Source organism: Macrotis lagotis, chromosome 5, assembly GCF_037893015.1.
Source record: "Macrotis lagotis isolate mMagLag1 chromosome 5, bilby.v1.9.chrom.fasta, whole genome shotgun sequence".
Classification (NCBI taxonomy): domain Eukaryota; kingdom Metazoa; phylum Chordata; class Mammalia; order Peramelemorphia; family Peramelidae; genus Macrotis; species Macrotis lagotis.
The window spans coordinates 259404651-259425276 of record NC_133662.1 but is presented as its reverse complement, the minus strand read 5'-3'; the positions used below and the strand labels follow the sequence as shown (position 1 = coordinate 259425276).

Here is a 20626-nt window from a genome sequence, read left to right as displayed (position 1 = left end):
GGGGACAGCCCTGGCTGCCAGTCCTTGAACCTCCTGGGCCCTACTTTCCTCATCTAGGAGATGAAGGGGACTGGGTTTGGGAGTCCTTTCAAGCTCTCGTCCCATGAGCCTGGCACTCTGTGTGCTCTCAAATTCTTGTACAATCAAAGGCTCCTTGTTCTAGACAGGACCTCAGAGGTCATCTAGTCCAACTCCCTCATTTTATAGATGGGGAAACTGAGGCCCAGGCAGAGTGCTTTGAAAGAGTCAGGATTTGAACCCAGATTGACATCTTAGGGCTTTACTATGACAAAGTCAAGATATTCCAGGATGCCAACTTACGACTTGGTCTCATCTGCTTCCTTCTGCATGATCTCGAGGATCATTCGACAAGCTTCACTGGCCCCCTCAGGGCTGGCATGGATGGTCACAGGCTTCTCGGAAGCCCCTGCATTCTCCTTCCTGTGGATGTCCACCCTGCAAGGGGAGAGGGAGAAAACAGATACGTGCCCCCGACCCTGTCATCAGCTGCAGCAGCAGGAGGAGGGCAGGAGGGAAGGAGGAAAAGGGACAAGGATGAATGGGGGGGATGGGGGAAGAAAGAAGGAAGTTTTCTCCTCCACCCACTTCCCACTGCTTCATCTACCTTAACTGCACTCTGCAGATGATGGTTATCTGACCTGAGGAGGGACCCTTCTCATGGTCAGTGTCCCCCCCCCCACCCCTCAATCAGGCAGAAGGCTTAAGCTCTTCTTGGGCCACCAAGTCAGGAGGGGAGGAGCCCGCAGGGAATCTTTGTTAATGAATCAATAAACGAGGGGGATCCTGGCATTTGTGGGACCACCACACTGGAAGACCCTTCAGGTAATCTGTTCCCACTTCCTCCTTTTACAAAGCAGGAAACTGAGGTTTCCAGAGGAGTGTGATGTGGTTCCAGATGAGGCACAGCTCTAAGGCAGCCCATATTCTGGTACACAGCAGTACTTTAATAGATGCTCACTGACTGACCAGAAGATTGACTTAGTAAAGTCCTCAGGAGACTTGGCAAAATCCCATAAAGAGTCAGGATTCAAACTCAGGTCCTGTCACTTCAAGTCTAGAGCTCTTTCCAAATCCAGCGCTCACATTTGGTTTCAGACAAGGAGGGAATGACTGAGGAATCCCATTGGCTCCAATGCTGTGCCTACAAAGGCTTCAGCCCCTCAGCACGAGGGTGGACTCAGAGAGCATTGAGTAAAATTAGATCTGTCAACTCAGGAGGCCAAGTTCATGGCCAGGACATCACTGGTATCTCCTCAATTCTGTCCTCCACCCAGTTTTCTGCCCTTGACTGGATGATAGAGGGAGAGCTGGGAAGCCCATCTGAGGCAGTCATTTGGCCATGGTCCATCATTTTACAGAGCCAGACCTTGAGGGCTCTTCTGGTACCATGAAACATGGACCTTCATCTACACCCTCCTCCCTCCACCCAGATGGAAAAACTAGCATGGCGTTTCCATGGAAGACCGGGGGGTCAGAGGTACTTACTTAGACTGGGTTTGCTTCGTGAGGTTCTTAATAGTCAAGCCCTCCTTTCCTATGATGGCGCCAACAAACTGGGTAGGCACCAGAATCCGCAGCGGGAAGTCCAGCTGCTTGGACTGGGCTGAGCGCCCTGGGGAATGGCCATGCTCCCTGGAAGAGTAGTCCCCCCGGCGGGATCTCGGAGGGGCAGTCCCTTCTTCATCTGGGATGTAGGAAATCCTGAAGGAGTAGTTCTCAAACTGATGACCACTGAGCTTCTCAATGGCACTGCAAGGCAGGAGATGGGACCACAAGTTATAATGGTATGCGGCTGTTCAGGGTGCCCTGGGGACCATGAGCCCAGGAAGCCCAGCCCTCACCCTGGCATCAGACCTCAGGTAGTTTTATCATTTTATTTTGTAAAAAAAAATTTTTTTTCAGTTTCTTATATACTTTTTATACATCATTCGTGTAAATTATAATTTGGGAGCACCATATCCCTTGCCCTCCCAGAGAACCAATAAGAAAAACTAGTTCACTAAAACTAATCAAGATTCTGACAAAGTCCGACATTAAATGACCCACTTCACACCCATAGCCCCCATCTCTGCAAGGAAGCAGGGAGAGGGAATGTTCCTTCTGGTATCTCTTCTTTAAAGTGGGGCAGGGGACACGTTTGGGCACTTGAAGTATGCACCGTTCAGCACACATCACTTCTTGGTTGTGTCTCATGTACATTGCTGTAGTCTCCTTGGCTGCCTGCTTCCCCTGAATCCATTCAGAGATCTCACCTACTTCTCTGCATTCATCACTTGTCTTTTTTTTATGCAACAGGGAAATCCATTAGATCTGAGCACCAATCTTTTTCTTTTTTCTTTTTTAGGTTTTTGCAAGGCAAATGGGGTTAATTGACTTGCACAAGGCCACACAGCTAGGTCATTATTAAGTGTCTGAGGCCGGGTTTGAACTCAGATACTCCTGAGTCCAGGGCTGGTGCTCTCTCCACTGTGCCCCCTAGCTGCCCCCAATCTATTTCTAATCATTATTTTGCAAGGCAATGGGATGAAGTGAGTTGCCCAAAGTCACACAACTAAACAAGTATTAAGTGTCTGAAGTCAGATTTGAACTTAGGTCCTCCTGAGTTTGGGGCTGGTGCTTTATCCACTGTGACCCCTAGCTGCCCCTCTCTAGCCATTCATGAATCACTGGGCATCTGGTCTAGTTCTATCACAAAAGGTGCTCCTGTGAATGCTTTGGCATGTGGAGACTTTCAAAAACACCAGTGCCCTTTGGTAAACTGGCTGGGGTCACCCAACCTGAAGCAGGATCTGAACTCAAGTCCAATGATCTACTGGGCCTGTTCCATTCTGGCACTTCATGGACTCAAAGCACTTAGAGGGAGGGAAAGATCCTTAGAAAGAGGTCATCTGTATAGAAACTATGAGACCCAGAAGGGCCAGAGCATCCTCCCTCCTGGACAATGTCTCTCTGGGTTCAGAGTCTATGAAACAGGGCTGACCAACATTAGCCCTCTGCTCCAGAGCCAGGGTCACTCAGCTCGTATGCCCCCATGGGCAAGGGGAAGCCAGGTCTCCATGATCCAAGCCATCACACATGGCACCCACAGGGTGATGATGCTCAACATACAGAGCTTGATCTCCAAACAAGACAAATTCTAGTCTCATAGGCTGGGGAAATTAGTCTGCCTGGGTTCTCTCTGTTGGGTCCTCAAGGAGCTTAAGTTCCATCAGTCACCTCCCTTGTGCTTGGATGACTCTGGGGACACCCAGCACGGCAAAGAACCAAACTGTCCCTGCCCTCACCAAGCCTTCAGAGTCCAAGCAAACTGGGAATATGGTGAACTAATTGTCTAGAGGAGGAAAACAATTCCACTGGATTGACTGGGGACCTCAGCATGTGGCCCATGGAGGGCTGGATTTGGTGAAAAAGGGGTTCTGGGTTGGAGTCTCGTAAGTCACTTAGTACTCCAGGCAGGCAGCTCTTTAAGCTGAGTGGCCTCACCAGAAGCCCCTCCAGAGGGGGCTGGTAAGATTCAGTTTCTTCATCTGTAGAGTGGAGATAATGATATGACAATAATATCTACTTCACCCTCAAACTCCCTTGTTTTCCCAAGGGACATCTCTAAAAGTGCATCAGAAGTTATGAAATATCCTGTGCGTAGTCCTGAGCAAACTGCTTGAAAGCCTGAGCCTCAGTTTCCCTATGAGGGGGCTGGTCTAGAAGGCTTCCAAAAGCCTGTGCTACTCAAGATCTAGGTTCCTAAAGTGATCTCCTGCAGGCCTTGGAGTCATTTGAAGCTAAGTTCTTGGGGAAAGGCACCCAACTGAGTCCCCAGGGTGTGCTCCTGTCCAGGGCCCAGCCCCTGTCCACAGGGTTAAGTCTTGTTGCCAAGCTCTGCCATGTCTGCAGGCTACAAGGCAGCACCTTGGGGGTGACCAGATCTGAATCCTTCCCCTTCACCACAGCCACTTCCAGGGTGGATTATTTTCTACCAGAGGCAAGTGAGCCAGTCTTGGAAGCACACTGACCTTGGAACAGCCTCAGAACCTCAGGGAATTCCACAGATGTCAGGGACCCAGCTCTGGACCTTGGTCACCTATGGGCTAGGAGACATCTGGGAGTGTGAACCCGCCCACATGGGTGCTGGGAACACCCCAGTAACAGGAGTGGCACCGCCCATGAGGGAGGAACAGGGGAGGAGCTCGGGGAAGGAGCTGAGGACTATAAAAGGGATGGGGCTGGGGAAGAAGAGAGCCATTTTTTGCTGCTATGTAAGCAATAAAGACCTGCTTGTTAGACTGCTACCGGGTGCTCTGTCTAGTTATTGCCCTCTGACCCCAAGGAGGGTCCGTGCGTCCGAAGACCAACGGGTCCATGACGTCCAAAGACCTGGGAAAGGTATGTATCCAGGCGAAGGCTTGGGATAGGTCCCAAATCAGTTGGCGCCCAAACAGGGACCAAGAGAATTTCTACCTGGCCTCCCTTAATAGGGGGAAGAGCTGGACAGCCTCAGATTAATTTGAAATTAATCTGGGACAAAGTTATGGGGCAGGGGCTGGGTTTCCCCCTGATTAGACCCAAAGAAAAGGCAGTTCTAACTTGTTAGTTATATAAATTAGGCAAGCGGCATCAATTTAAGCCACATATTAAACAGTGCCTCGAATTTGTAAATAAGGTGTGGGAGTTCTCCCTCATGGTTAGAACATTCAGGGATTACAAAAGAGAATTGGGCAACAGTTAGCTTCTTTTGATGAGTCACGTCCTGGAATCCTAACTGACCAGGACTTTTCCTTTTATTCTCTCATAAATACAACATTACAGGGGGTTTCTCATCCCTGTGGGAGAGAAACAATTGGCACACAAGTGGGAGAATCATTAAGAGAATCTTCTGAGGATGAGAATTGTAATTCCCCTCCTCCTCCGATTAATCCTTGGGCAGAACTTAGAGAAACTTATAAGAAACCTAATAAATATGGAGTCAGGGAAGAAGAAGGAGGAAGTAGCCATTCGGAGGGCTGAGCAAGAGCAGGGAAGGGTAGGGAGGAAGTCAGAATCAGGGTTGTGGCGCAGCAGAAATAAAGACCCAGGGCTGTGGCGAAGCAGACATTAAGAAAGGAGGAAGTGTTTATGCCACATCCACAGGCGGAGAGCGCTGAGGAAGAGGTCTCCACCTCTCTGTCCACCAGGACTCTGAACCACTGAGCCAGTTTCCCTTTGGGCTCTTCCAGGGGTCCTGCTCCAGAAAATCTTAGAGCACGCAGTCTTAAAGCAGCTGCTGAAGGAGGGGAGATTGTAGATTGGGAAGATTGGGGTATTACTCCAACTCTTTGTCCTGTTTTTGATGATGGCCAGGGTGGCAATCACCGTCATGAGCCAGTTCCCTTTAAAGTATTGAAAGAGCTCAAGGAAGCTGTTGCAAAGTATAGCCCCTCTTCGCCATATGTGAAGCTTTTATTAACTAACACCACTGCTGCATGGCCTTGGATCCCTTATGATCGGCAAGAGGTTGTGGGTGCAGTGCTCACCCTGGGACAAGCAGTCACTTTTACTGTCCTTGTAAAGCGAGAGGTAGAACAGTACATAGACGAGAGGGGTATCACCAACCCCGATGAGGCTTTTGAGATGATTACAGGGACAGGAAGATGGAAAAGACCTACAGACCAAATACATTTGCAACCTATGGTATTTGCAGCTATTCAACTTTGCCATGTCAGATCCTTTGGGAAGCTAGAAGCCCAAGGGGCAGAAAGGGAGAAACTTATTGGTCTTAAACAATGAGCCAACAAAACCCCTAAAGATTTTATCAGCAGGGTACAAGAGACAGTCATACGTATTTTAGGACACGCCACTGGTTCCAAACTATTTATTCCACAGTTGGTGAAAGAGGGTCTTCACCCTGAGTACCAACAGCTCTTGGCTGGTTTGGGCACCAATTCCTCAATAAATGATATAATTGAGCACCTCCTAGAGGCCCCCCCTAAAAGTAGAGAACACCAAGCCATGGCAATGGCGATAGCTCAGGGGATTAGTGAAGGCCTTAAACAACAAAAGGGCATTTGTTTTAATTGCAGAAAAGAAGGGCATTTTAAGGCACAGTGCCGTGCAGGTCAAAAGAGGGGCAGTAAACAGCCCACCTGCTATTCCTGTGGAAAAATTGGACATATGGCAAGGTTCTGTAGATCTAAAAAAACATTGGTTCTGGGAAACGGGAAGAGGGGCCCTCCCCATGGGGCCTCGACACACCAGAGCCTATCCGATCACAGTAGCTTCAGAGATGCCCATGGGGCCAGACCCTGAACCAAAAGGGTTGCAGGAGCACTATCAGAGAGAACTACAAAACAGAAGGATTTAGGTGAAACTATTCTAACAGTTGCCGAGCAGGGAAAGGAAGAGGATTCATTAATAATCACCCCCTGGAGTAATGCCTCTATAGAGGTGGTCCCGGCCACATTTCCCCGACTAGTAGTGGGTGCTACAGGATACTCCCCTGTACTTGTCCACACCCAACTACTGCCATCTGGTGACACTACTGTGTATCTTACCAACTCACACTGCTACCCAGTAACCCTTCCCCCTGGCCAAGCATACGTTGCAGCTATCGTTCATCCACTGTGCAGTATGTATCCCAAGGCTATCATAATCCATTATATGGATAATATTCTCATGGCTACTAAGCAATCCTCAGAGCTAGAAGAGTTAACAAAAGAAATGCTACTTTCTTTGAGTAAATATGGGCTTCAAGTAGCTCCTCATAAGATACAAGAAACTAGCCCTTATCAATACCTTGGTCATACCCTTAGTGAAGGAAGGGCATCTAAAATACCCCCAAAGGTGAATTTAGAGAAGTGTAGGACCCTTAATGATTTCCAGAAACTGATTGGTTCCATACAATGGATACATTCTATAGTTCCTATTCCTGATGATTTGATGTATCCTCTTTATGATATCCTGAAAGGAGAATTCACATTGACCTCCCCCTGATATTGGACCTCACAAGCAAAGGAGGCAATGGCACAGATCCTTTCCAGGTGTCATGAGTCCATAGTTCAATTTGATCCTGAGCAACCTATATTTGCCACCATTTTAAATCAAAGGTCACATATTGGTAGTCTCTATCAAAAGCAAGGTGTCATAGAATGGCAATATTTCCAGAGAAGTAAAAAAAGCATCCCTTGTAAATTTATGATGCTGGCAAAATTATTCCTAGCTTTGTCTAATTGTTGTCTTTGCATGTTTGGAAGATATGCTGTTTAAATATTTGTGCTTCTGAAGGTACTCTTCGTTATTTTACTGACTCTGTCCCTGAATGGGCTGCCCTACTCACTTCATGTGATGTCCTTAATCTTCCATTACCCCTGACACTGCGTGGATGGGACAGTCTTCCATTACACCCCCCCACCACGAATTATTTCCCCTACCCCTATTGATGAACCAAATGTGTTCACAGATGCCACCAAAAATAAACGAGCAGCCTTTTACGTCCCACAAAAGCAAGTATTACGAGTTTTTACCACTAAGTATACCTCAGCCCAGAAAAAAACATGCTCTTGCTTATCTTGCCAACGTGCCTGTTAATCTTATCACCGACAGTCTCTATTGTGCTACAGTCTCTATTGTGCTACAGCTCTTCGAGAACTCCCTACTGCTTTTATCAATCCTCGAGTTAGTACTATTGCTTCTTTGTTGGCAAACCTTCAAAATCTTCTCCTCTCCCGTCACTGTCCTGTGTTTGTGTTGCATGTCCGTTCCCATGTCTTTGTTGTTGGGCCCATCTACAGTGGCAATGATACGGTAGATCGAGCATTGCTATGCCCTTTACTCTCAGAAGCCCATCAGGCACATGATAAGTACCATCTCTCAACTTATTCTCTTTGTCATCTGTATGGCATCACTAAAGATCAAGCCAGGGACATAGTGAAACGATGCCTTGGCTGTGCTCCATTTCATCCCCCACCTATTGATTGTGCCATTAATCCCCAAGGAGACCATCCTAACGCTTTATGGCAGATGGATGTTACCCACTATGGGAAAACCCTTACTCATGTCTCCATAGACACTTTTTCCAATTTTGTCATGGCATCAATTCAACCTGGTGAGGCAGCCTGCCATGTTATAGCACATGTTTTGTCCTGTTTTTCCACTTGTGGAGTTCCTACAGCTATAAAAACAGATAATGGCCCTGCATATTCTTCCAAGACGTTTGCAAATTTTTGTCAAAAATTTTCCATTTTACATAGTACTGGAATTCCATACAATCCCACCATCCAGGCCATAGTTGAACATGCTAACCACACCCTTAAGACTCTCCTCATTAAACTAAAAGGGGGAGTCAGTGGTCATGGCCACTTTATATATATATACACAATTAGCACAGGATGTATACACCATGAATTTTCTTCAATTGAGAGATGATGGTACCTCCCCAGCTTTTCGCTTTTTCGCAGGAACTTCATGAACACTACACACACACACACACACACACACACACACACACACAAACAACTAGCCATTCCTCTCCCTGCCCAATAGGAAACTGAGTACTTTGGAAAAGCCCAGATGGCCAATGGCATGGCCCAGGCTCGGTAATTATAAGTGGACAAGGGTATCTTTGTATTCAACCAGATCCGAGTCCGGATGGCAAGGAGAAGGAGGAACCAGTCTGGGCACCAACCAAATGGGTCAGAAACTTTGGAAAAGAAGGAAAAGAAGATGAGGATGGAGAGGACAGCACCACCCAAAGAGAGAAAAGGGAATGAAGACCTTGACTCTTGCCCTCCTTGCCCTGAGTGCTACGCAGGATACAAGCTCTCAACAATAGATGGTACAACCTTACTGAGTCACACAGAGTGCAGGAAGACCAACAAGGCGCATGGGTTCTGGGGGCTGGTGGTGGACCTGCCAGCTCTTAAAGCTTTAGGATGGCATGACACGACACCTCCATTTAAGATAAAAGGGAATGCCACCAAGTTAGTAGGGGAAACTGAACACCGAGATACGCAGAGCGTACAGGAAACTGACATAACTAAGTACAACTTTACAGTATATGCCTCCAATCCGCCGATATGTCTTTATACAGACACCACACTCCTGGGTGATACAAGCTTGGATAAGACATGTATCAAATTAGAAAGCAAACTTTTTTCATCATACATAAGAACTAAAGAATCATATCACCCACCTAAACATAACTATGTTATCCATCCCACATTCCCTGAATTGCACCCAAGAAACATCATAGATGTACACACAGCTTGCCTCTTATCATAACAGTACAGTATACTTCTCTGCCTGCCCCAAAAGAGATGGAGATAACTGGGTTCTGGTACATGCTTGCTCTACCAGGGTTCCAACATGTGGCCCTACAATGTACGATTCCTCTGTGCACCTACGATTTTGGGATTATATCTCCTCTATGAAAAAATACAAACAAATAGCAGCTCCTGCACTAGTTGCCTTTCCCCTGGGAACTGCTCATCCACATTTGTGGCGATTGGGTCTACCATTTGCACCAATAAATGCTTCCATCCATATATTCCCCTGTAATCAAGGTACATCCTGCTCAGATTTTACATTTGCGACATGGCAAGCTATTTTTGGCAATTTCAATTCGACCTGCCATGATACTCAAGGACATACTGATAAGTTGTGTTATCGATTCGTAGCTGAACCTCGTGCACCTCTCGACTATGCTTTCCTCCTCTGTCGTACAAAAAACACATCTATTGAAAAACATGATCAACAACATGGGGGCCTTCAACCTTACTGCATTTCTTGTCCTAATGCCACACTCACTGACACTTTGACTTCTCGGCCTCATGGTCGCACCATATTTATCCTGAAACGCCAAAAATATCAACTTGTACCAGTAAAAGCTAAACAACCATGGGCACAACATCCTATAGACGAGTTGTGGAATGAACTTCGTGGGAATCTTCCTCTACTACCATTGCAAAAGCGTGAGGTGGTTGATCTTGCTTTCAATATCATAAACTTTGCTTTCTCAATTTATGAAGAATTCCAAATTCAGGATCTTTACCAGTGACAAGGACATCTGGCATCTGTATTGCAAAACTTTTTGGCCCAGAAGTCATCCATGTGGACCACCCAAAATCACATAAACTGGGCACTTCAAAAGGAAATAGATGCTTTGGACCCTGTAGTAGTTTACATCGGGGATGAGCTTGCTTGCCCTGAGTTAATAACCCAAATTCCTTGTCATTATAGATATAAACCATTACGTGTCACTCCATTACAGGTAAATATTACCAATTCTCCTCCTTTGTTGGTTCATGGCTTCAGATACGGGCTGCATTACAAGGTGCATTATTATCTCATAATGCTTCATCAGACATTCATCAGTTAGTTTTACTGCTTCAAGAACTGAGAAATATTTCAACCGATTTTTCGAATCATCAGACTTCTGCCTTTATTGTTGCTAATTATCTCAAGCATTTATAATTCTTACAATGGTTATTCAGCTGGCTAGGTCCTATTGCCATATTATTTCTTCTTTGTATTTTTGGCTACGGTTTTGATATCCCTAATGAAGACCACCTTGACCAACATCAAGGTGGATATCATGTCTCTTGTGCATTGCACCCCTCGTTCAGTGCCAATATAAATATCTACCAATCTGTGTTTTGTCTTTCCCGGTGAATGCGACTGCAGGCAGCACTTTCTCCAGGGATTGAGGCCCTTCTGCCATAACTGTCCAATGTCACTGCGAAATATGAAGAATGCACCTCACCAGTGCTTGTGCTTATGACTACATCTCTGTACTAGAATAGTTAAAATTGTATTTTATAGAGTTACTTAAGAATGCATTCAAATTTTGATGTTAATTGGCTATTTAAAAATCTTAATAAATTATACAAGAGGTTCCTCAAGACATTCTAACTGATTCTAAAAGTTATTTTCTCTTAATCTATCTTAATTGGTTCATTCAAAAACATAATATGTGTATATGTGTAATTAAACTTCTGTGTAATTAAACTTCAATGGGACATTTTCACATCTCTCTACTGGCCTGGAGGGATTAGGAAAATGTTCCTATATTTTGGGAGTTGATGCCAGCCAGGGCATCAATCTCAGCTTGGTAAATTTTACACAAAAAGGTTGTTTCTGTGTGTTTGTACCTGTGTCTGTGTGTGTCTAATTCAGATCTGAAATAATTTCATTTCTGTAGGTTATTAAGACTATGACTATTTCTACCTCGCCTCCTTTGCTACATATGTTTGTTTCTAAAGTGTGCTATTGGAGGCAAAGGCTGATCTTCATGCTCTTCTCCAGAATGCCAAAGAATGACCAAAGATGGACACTACCCCTGTCTAAACAAAAAGGGGGAATTGTCAGGGACCCAGCTCTGGACCTTGGTCACCTATCGGCTAGGAGATGCCTGGGGATCTGAACCTGCCCACATGGGTGCTGGGAATGCCCCAGTAACAGAAGTGGCTCTGCCCATGAGGGAGGAATAGGGGAGGAGCTCAGGGGAGGAGCTGAGGACTATAAAAGGGATGGGGTTGGGGAAGAAGAGAGCCAATTTTTGCTGCTATGCAAGCCATAAAGACCTGCTTGTTAGACTGCTACCGGGTGCTCTGTCCAGTTATTGCCCTCCATCCCCAAGGTGGGTCCATGCATCCGAAGACCTGGGAAAGGTATGTATCCAGGTGAAGGCTTGGGATAGGTCCCTGAGCACACAGATTTCCAATGTGCATTTCAAACATGACACCCAGAAAAAGTACAATTAAAATTGAGTTCCAAAGCACATACCCTCGAGCCTCTTCACGGGTGGCGTAGGTGACGTTGACCACGGCAGCCTCTGTGTCTGTGTTGACTATGGAGAAAACAAGAAGAACCCATAAGCTTCAATGGCAGTGGAGAGGCCACCCTCTTCCTCTCCAGGTAATGGGAAAGAGGTCTGGGCTCTAGGAGAAGCAGTGGCTTTTTTTTTTTTAAGTTTTTGCCAGGCAATGGGGCTAAGTAACTTGCCCAAGGTCACACAGTTAGGCAATTACTATGTGGTTGAGACTGGATTTGAACTCAGGTCCAGGGTTTATCAGTGCCACCTAGCTGCCCCAGAAGCAGTGACTCTTAATAAGCATTCAAGAGACCAGGTAGCTCTGGCCACCTGAGTCTGGGAGGGGGGTCACCAGCCCTCAATGGCCAGCTCATCACCCTCTGACCAAGTCCAGAACCTGAGGGGGCTCATCCCACTTTGGAATCCCTCTCAGGGCTCAGGAAGTTTCTCCTGCTTGGTCTCCTTGCACCATCCACTCAATGTTTCTGGTTTCGTTCCCCAGGGTCTGGTGCAAAGAGCCAACTCCTCCTTCCCATGTTTACAAACAGGTATGAAGGCCTGCCCAAGTCATCTCCTAAATATGCCTGGTGCCTCCCACGTCCCTCCCGGACAATGTCTGTCTGGGTTCAGATGCCCATCAATTGAGACCTGGCCAAGCAAGCTGTGGTATACTATTGTGCCATAAGAAATGACAAAGCGGGGTGGCTAGGTGGCACAGTGCATAGAACACCAGCCCTGGAGTCAGGAGTACCTGGGTTCAAATCCAACCTCAGACACTTAATAATTATCTAGCCATGTGGCCTTGGGCAAGCCACTTAACCCCATTGCCTTGCAAAATCTAAAAAAAAAAATGACAAAGGGAAGAAGCTTAGAAAAACCCAGGAAACCTCAGATGACCTGATGCAAAGTGAACTGAGTGGAATGAGAAGAAAACTGCACACAATACCAGCAAGTCACAGTGATGAGCCGCAAAAGACTTAAAACAAAGATCCAAGACAATTCCAAAGGCTTCCTGATGAAAAATGCTATGCCCTTCCAGAGAGAGAATAAACTCTGAGTACAGATTGATAGATAATTTTCTCATTTTCTTTACATTCCTTGCTTTTTTTTCAACACGGATAATATGGAAAGGTTATTGCATGTCTTCACATGTATTGATATGTTGTTTTCCCTCTCAAGGGGTTGGGGAGGCTGGGTGGGAAAGAATTGGGAGCTCAAAAATTTGGGGGAATGAATTGTTAAAAACTATTTCATCAAAAAATCTTATTGCTGCTCTTTAAAAAAAAAAGCCCCATCCCTTCCCAATATAACCCCCTGCCCAAAGAAGCCTCTCATAACAAACACAAGGAATCAACATGTTAGATGGACCCCCCCCCCCCAGCTGCCTCAATTTGATGGAAGGGGTTCCTGAGCCAGGGGCCTTGCAGCCCACCCACACTTGATCCTGGAGGTTGCCATCATGGCTCTGGACACTTGCCCCTGTGGGTAGTTAACAGGATCATCACGCATGGAACTGGGAATTTGGAAGGGAATGAGGAGGCCAGGGTTCTTAATCTGGAGTCTGGGCACCTTTTTTTCATTTTAAAAGACTGCCATGCCTATATTGGCTTCCTTTGGAATTAGTTTGTGTATTTAAAAACCCACTTCTAAGAAGGCTTTTGCAGACTGCCAAAGGGCTCCATCATCTTTCAAGGGCTTCCCTGGACAATGTGATTCACAAGAGGCTCCCTCTCAGGCAACATAATTCACAGCAGACACAAGGCAGGAATCAAACCTGAGCTGCTGGGACTTCCCGCAGGAGAAAATGTCCTCCATGAATGCAGGTTGACACTTTCTGTCTAACTAAAAAGCCATCAAGACTTTTTTGGAGCACTGGGAGGGACCTGGGGTCCAGGCCTTCCTGCCCATCATTAACCCTGGAGACAATACCCTATTGGGTCTTTCAAGATCCTTATATTAGTAGAACCCAATTCATTTGGGGGTGGGGTGAGAGCTAGAGAGTAGCTGCCCCCAACCCCACCAAGGACACACTCATCCATTAGACTTAGCTTAAGCAAAGAGACTGTTAACTCACTTTTCAGTGATTTGGGGCAACACCACCACTTCTCCCTGGTATAGACTCAGCCTAGGCAAAAAGAGTGACTGTTAAATCCCCTCTAACTCTGATGAGTGTGTGTGCCTCAGCTGATTACCTTGTTCCACATTCTCCACTGTCCCATACTGAGCCAAGAGTCCATCCAACACCTGAAAGACAAAGTCCAGAAATGTTAGGGGGAGAGCAGAGAAGGGACACAGGGCCAAAAAGGAGGGCAAGGAGCCCTGGACGGCCCCACCCCTACCCCCACCCCAGGAATCAGGGGATTAAAGGCACTTAAATCCTAATACTCCAGTGGAGCTGGGATCTTATCCATTTGAAAGTTCCCTCCAACAGTGCAGATGGCAGCCCATCCTGGGCCATTTTTTCCCTCTCCTAAATTGTGCCCCCCCCCCCCCAGGGGCCACCCACTGTCCTGATGTCCTTCTTCTAAATTAACGGCAGAAATAAGGTAATTAAATGAAAATGTTAAATCTGTTTCCAATGGAAATCAGCCAGACCTGGGCAAAGAAAGAAGCTTGACTGTCCATTTTTATTGGGCCCTAATTAAGAGGGCTCTGGGTCTGACTCTGCTCCCCAAGAACACACAAGGCTGGTTACATAGTTGGAGGACCCTCCGTAGCTGTATCCCAGAGTTCCGAGGCAAGGAGCACAACGGCTTCCATCTCCCACATCAGAAAGAAGAGTGAGGATTTCTATAGTGCTTTACCCAGATTATCACATTGGATTCTCATCTGGCAACTATTATCCTCATTTTGCAGATGAGGAAACTAAGGCAAATGGGGCCAAGTGACTTGCCAAAGGTTGGATTTGAACCCAGGTCTTCCTGCTCCAGCCCCAAACACAACGTCCTGACCATTCACATGTTCTTTTCTGCTGTTATGACAGCAAAGGGCCTACAGGGATCATTTGTCTACCCTCCTTTTAATGAACACAAAACCACAGATCTGGGAATCAGCATCTAGTTGAACTCCCATATTTTACAAATAAGGAGAGTGAAGGAGCAGAAAGGTCATAGGATCACAGAGTGAAATTTGGCAGAGGTCATTTATGAATTTTGCAGATGAGGAAACTGAGGCCCCCAGAGAAAAAATAATTTGTCCAAGGTTACCCAACAAGGTAACAAGTGGCAATAGTAGAATGTGGACCCCCCATCTACAATACCTTCAATAGAGGCTCTGATCATACCTTGGACTAGAGACTTGACACGATCAACCCCACAGGCATAGGGAGTTCCTAGAAGAGGAAATTCCCTCCACTAGTACAGGTCACTACCTCTTCTGGGGGTGCCTGGAGCCCTAAAGAGGGGAGTTATATTGATCATTCACAATGTCTAGGAGGGAGTCAGAGCCTTGAACTCAGAGTCCAAGCCATACAGTCTCAGGGATAGTGAAGGCATGTGCCCCATCTTGTTCCTGTATTGGAGGCCGATTTCCAGGTCTCCATGAAAACCCTTCAAAGAGCATGAGAAGGAGAGCCAGAGACCTCAACACTTGGGGGTTGGCCCTTCTTGATTCCTTCTGGATCAGGGCAGGGGGGATGTCACCAGCATCTGAACCTGGCAAATTTTGTACAAATATCTAATATGATTAGGACAAGAGAAATGGGGAGCAATGGTCAGAGCACAGGGCTCAGAGTGAGGAAAAGTGGGGATCAAATTCTGCCTCAGATATTTATTAGGCATGACACTTTAGAAACCCCTGGGCTTCAATTTGCTCACCTTGAAAACAAGAGGGTCAAACCCAGGGACCTCTGAGGACCTGGCTCTAGACTGATGAGCCAACAGTGAACCACAGAATTGGGGAGTGAACCACACAACCATTCCTACTGCTACTTACCTGAGCAGGAGGCAGTGAGGGCCCCCAACCCATGAGCTCCCAAGGGAGCCAGGTCTATTCTGGGACAGTGCTGCTTACAAGGAACCATTTCCTATTAGCAAGCTGATGGTGACCTACTGCAACTTCTAAGAGAAGAGACAGTCAGAGAGAGTCAGGGGAGAGATAAAAATGGAGAGAGAGTCAGAGAGAGAGGAAGAAACAGGTACACATAGAGCAGAGAAAGAGAGAGAGAGAGAGAGAGAGAGAGAGAGAGAGAGAGACAGACAGACAGACAGACAGACAAAAAAAGAGGCAAAGACAGAGAGAGACAGAGACACAGAAACACAAACCTAAGAGAAAAAGAGTCAGAGAGACAGAGAGGAGGGACAAAGAGAGATATAGACAGAGAAAGAGAGAGAAGAAAGAAGAGGAAGAGGAAGGAGGGAGAGGAAGAGGGGAGAGAGAGAGGGAGAGAGGGAGAGAGGGAGAGAGGGAGGGAGGGAGGGAGAGAGAGAGAGAGAGGGAGAGAGGGAGGGAGGGAGGGAGGGAGGGAGAGAGAGAGAGAGAGAGAGAGAGAGAGAGAGAGAGAGAGAGAGAGAACAGAAACAGAAAGATGGAAGACAGGGATTTGGGGACAGAGAAGAGGAAAGACAAAAAAGGGATGGAAAGAGTGGGCCACAGAGAGGGAGGAAGAGAGAATATAGAATAAGGGAAGAATGGGGAGTGAGAAAGAAAAAGAAGGGAAAAGAAAAGGATGGATAAAAAGAAATGGAATAGAGAAAAGTTGGGATGGAGAGAAAAAGAGAGAGAAAAAGAAGGGGGAAGAGAAAGGGATAAAGAGAAAACAAAGGATGGAGAGAGAAGAAAGGGAAAGAGTAGAAAAGGAGAAGAGAGAAAGAGACAGAGCTAGAGAGAGGGACAGAGGAGGAGGGGAGAGAAGGAAGAAGAAAGAATAGGGAAGGAGGGGGAAAAGAAGGTGAAAAGGAAGAAAGAGGAAGTGAGAGTAAGGGAAGGACAGAGAAAGAGGATGACAGAGGAAGAAAGACAGACATGAGAAGAGAAGAGGAGGGAGAGAGAGACAAAAAATAGAAAGGAGAGACATGGAAGAAGGGAAAGAGGTAAAGAAAAGGAAGGAGGAAGAGTGAGGAAAGAAACAGTGAAAGAAAGGAAATGAGGAACAGAGATGAGAGATAAATATGGAGTGAGGAAGAAAGGGTAGGAAGAAGAGAAAAAAGGTAGAGAGGGGAAGTGACAGAGGGAAAAGAAAAGTGAAAAAGAAAAATAGAGAGAATAAGGGAGAGATAAAAGAGAAAGGAGGGGGAGAGAGTGGAAAAAAGAGGAGAGGAAAAAGAAGAGGGAAAGAAAGGAAGGGAAGAAACAGACAGGGAAAGAGAGAGACAAAGGAGGGAGGAAGACAGAGAGAAGACAGAAGGGAGAGAGAGGGGAGGGAAAGAGACACAGGGAGGGAGCAAGAGTGAGGAGGGGAAAGAGAGGAAAGGAAAGAGAGGGAAGGAGCAAGGGAGAAGAGGGAAAGAAAGAGAAGAAGAGAGGGAGAGACAGAGACTCACAGAGATTGAGGGGGAGGGAGAGGACAGAGAGAATCAAAAAAGAAAGAGGAGAGGTACAAAGAGAAAAAGGAAAAAGAAATAAGGGAGGGCCAGAGAGAAAGAAATGAGAGAACAGAAAAAGGAAAAAGGAGCAAGAAGGAGAGAGCAAGGGAGGGGGAAAGAGAGGGAGAGTAGGACAAAGGGGGGAGAGAAAAGAAAGGATAGAGAGGTCATATGATGGAGGAGTGGCAGAGAAAGAGATGAGACAGTGAGAAAAGGTGAGGAGAGAGAGAGAGGAAGAAATGTAGAGAAATGAGAGGAGGAAGAGAAAAGAGGGAAGGGGAAGAGAGGGAAGGGAAGAATGGACAAAAAGAAACAGAGAAAGAGAGGATAAGGAAGAGGGATGGAGAATGAGGGAGGAAAGCATAGAAAGGATGCAATGGAAAAAGAGAGAAAGAGAGTGGAAGAAGGAGATAGGAATGAGAGGGAAGAAGGGATGAAAGGAGAAAGAAAAAGAAAGAAGGAAGTAAAAGAGAAAGATGAAAAAGCAGAGGGGAAAGAGGAGGAGGGGAGAGCAAATGAGAAGGGATAGAGACAATGACAGAAGGAGAAAGGGAGAAAGAGGAGGGAGAGGGAGAAAAAGAAGGAAGGGGAGAAGAGGGAAGGGAGAGAAAGAGAAGAGAAAGGGAGGGAAAGGGAGGAGAGAAAAGTAGGGGAAGATGGGAGAGGGAGAAAGAGGCAGGGGGAGAATAAAAGAGGAAGGAGAGAAGAGGGAGAGATGAATGGAGAGAGAGAGGCAAAGAGAGTGAGGGCAAGAAAGGAGGAGGAAGAAAGGGATGAAGACTGAGAGGCAGAGAGGAGAGAGACAGAAGGAGAAAGGAAGGGGAAGGAGGGAGGGGAAAGAAAAAAGTGGAAGAGAGGGAGATTAAGGGAGCATAAAGGAGTAAGGGCAGAGGGAAAGAGAAAAGGAGGACAGACAGAGAGGTCAGGAGAGAAAGGAAAGGGAAAGAGAGAAGAGGGAGAGAGAAAGGGAATGAAAGGAGGGAGGTAGCGCAGGGAAGGAGGAAGCAAGTGAGAGAGAAAAGGAAAAGAAGGAGGAGGGAGAGGAGAGAAGAGAGAAAATGGATAGGAAAGAGAAAGAAGGAGAAGAGAGGAAGGAATTGAGAGAGAGGGCAAAAGCATCAGATGGAGAGCAAGAAGGAGAGGGAGGGAGATTGGGGAAAGTTTGAGAGGGAGAGATAGTTGAAGAGGAGAGAGAAAGAAGAAGGAGGGTAGAGAAGGAGCAGAGATGGAGGGAAGGGAGGGGGGAAATGAAAGGAGGGAGGGGGATAAAGAGAGAGAAAAGGGAGATGGTGAAGAAAGAAGGAAAAGAAGAGGAAGGAGAGAGAAGAATGAAGGGAGACAATGAGGGACAGAAAAAAGCAGGGAGGGAGAGAGTTTGAGGGAGGAAGAGGAGGGAAATGGAGAGTCAAGAGAATGGAAGGAAAGGAGAGAGGACAGAAGATAAGGGAGAAGTAAGGAGGTAGGGAGATGAAGGCAAGACTGAGATAAGGCAATGAAGGAAGAGAAAGAGAGTGAGAGTGAGGTAGGAAGACAAGGAAAGGGAAACAGAAAACAAGGAAGAGAAAGGAGAAAAGGAGAATGGAGGAGGAGAATAAGAGGGAGAGGGACAGGAAAGGAGGTAGAGATGGAAAGAGTGGGGGAGGTAGAGTGAGAGAAGGAAGGAGGGAGAGAGAAAGAGAGGGGAGTTGGAGGCGGGGGAAAGAGAAATATAAGGATGGGAGAAAGGAGAGGGAAAGAAGTAGAGGGAGGGAGAGAGGAGAGGGAGGGGAAAAGGAGGAAGGTAGAAGAAAGTAAAGATGGGAATAGAGAGATAGGGAGGAGAGAGAAGGATGAAAGGAAAAAGAAAAAGAGGGACAGAGGGGGACTGAGAGAAACAGGGAGAGAAATGGAATAAAGGGGAAGAGAGAAAAAAGGAAAAGAGGGAAGAGAAAGAAAGGAACTGGGAGGGCAGAATAGGAGAGAGGGAAAGGGATAGAAGGGCATGGGGGGAGAGAGGAAAGCGAGAAAGAGAAGTAGGAGAGAATCAGAGGGAAGAAGGGAGGAAAAGAGAAAGACAAGGAGTACACAAGGGACAGAAAAGATGGGAGAAATGGGCAGAGGGAAAGAAAAAGAGGAGAAAGGGAAGGGAAACAGGCAGAAGAGAGAAGAAAGAGGGCAGATTCAAGAGAGGAAGAGTTGGGCGGGTAGAGAGAGGGAGGCATAGAAGAAAAGGAAAGAGAGAGGGATGAAAGGAGGTGAAGAAAGTGAGAAAGTTACAGATAGAGGGAGGGTGAAAGGGGGAGATAGAGAAGAAGGAATGGAAGGAAGGAGAAGAATAGAGAGGTAGGCCAGAAAGATGAGAGAAGAGGAAGAGGAAAAATCATTAAGTCATTAAGAAATAGAGAGAGGAAGTAAGGGGAGGGGAAAGGAGAGGAGAGAGGTTGGAAGAGACAGAGAAAGACAAAAATCGGGAGGGGGAGGGGGGAAGGAGGGAGGAGAGAGAGGAGAGGGAGAGAGAGAAAAAGGAAAGGAAAGAAGAGGAAGGAGAAAAAAGGAGAAGGGAGCGAAGAGAGGGGAAGATAGAGATAGCAAGATGGAGGGAGAGAGTAAGAGAGTACAAGAGGGAGAACAGAGAAAGAGAAGGAGAAGGAGTGGGGAGAATAAGGGAGAGAAAGAGGAAAGCCAGAGATGTGTATAGGGAGAAAGAGAAGGCGGGAGAGAGGAGAAGGAGAAGGGAAAAAAGGGGAGGGAGATGAAAGAGAAAAAGGAATGGAGAGAGAAGGAAAGGAGAAGGGAGGAGAGAGATGGAGAGAGAAAGGGAGGGAGCAGGAGACAGAGATAAGAGAAAATGGAATGGAGAAGAGGGAGAGAGAAAGCAGAAGGGGAAAGGTGATAAACTGAGGAAAGAAAAATGAGGGAGTGAGGGAGAAGGAAAAAGAAAGTGAGGGAAAGAGAAAGGAGGGGGAGAGAGATAAAGAAAGAAGAGATGAGATAAAGAGAAAGCAAGGGAGTTGGGAAAGAAAAAGAGAGATGGGGAGGAGGATAGCACAAGAGAGGAGTGAAAGACAGGGAGGGAAGGAAAGAGAGGGAGAAAGAGGAAGAGGAAGAAAATTGGTGACAGTTTGAGAAGGATGATAGAGAAATGAAGATGGAAATGAAGGGAGAGAACAGAGAGAAAGGGAGGGAAGGGAGAGAAAGAGAATTAGACTGGGAGGGAGAGCAAAAAGAAGGAAGGAGGGAGAAAGCAAAAGAATGAAGGAGGGAGGGAAAAGAAGAAGAGGGGAAAGAGTAATGGAGAGAGCAGAAAGACTGGGAAAGGAAAGAC

The 20626-nt window shown here is 46.5% G+C and overlaps 1 protein-coding gene across 1 annotated transcript in view; it reads right to left on the bottom strand.

Annotated features, from left to right (window-relative positions):
- IGF2BP2 (insulin like growth factor 2 mRNA binding protein 2) overlaps positions 1-20626 on the bottom strand; it is a 136585-nt gene that overhangs the window by 17033 nt on the left and 98926 nt on the right. Inside the window, exons 4-7 of the mRNA XM_074189561.1 lie at positions 13993-14044; positions 11773-11836; positions 1507-1770; positions 322-456 (exon numbers count right to left, since the gene is read on the bottom strand). Coding sequence (XP_074045662.1) covers positions 322-456; positions 1507-1770; positions 11773-11836; positions 13993-14044 — 515 coding nt within the window. The remainder of the gene's footprint in view (positions 1-321; positions 457-1506; positions 1771-11772; positions 11837-13992; positions 14045-20626) is intronic.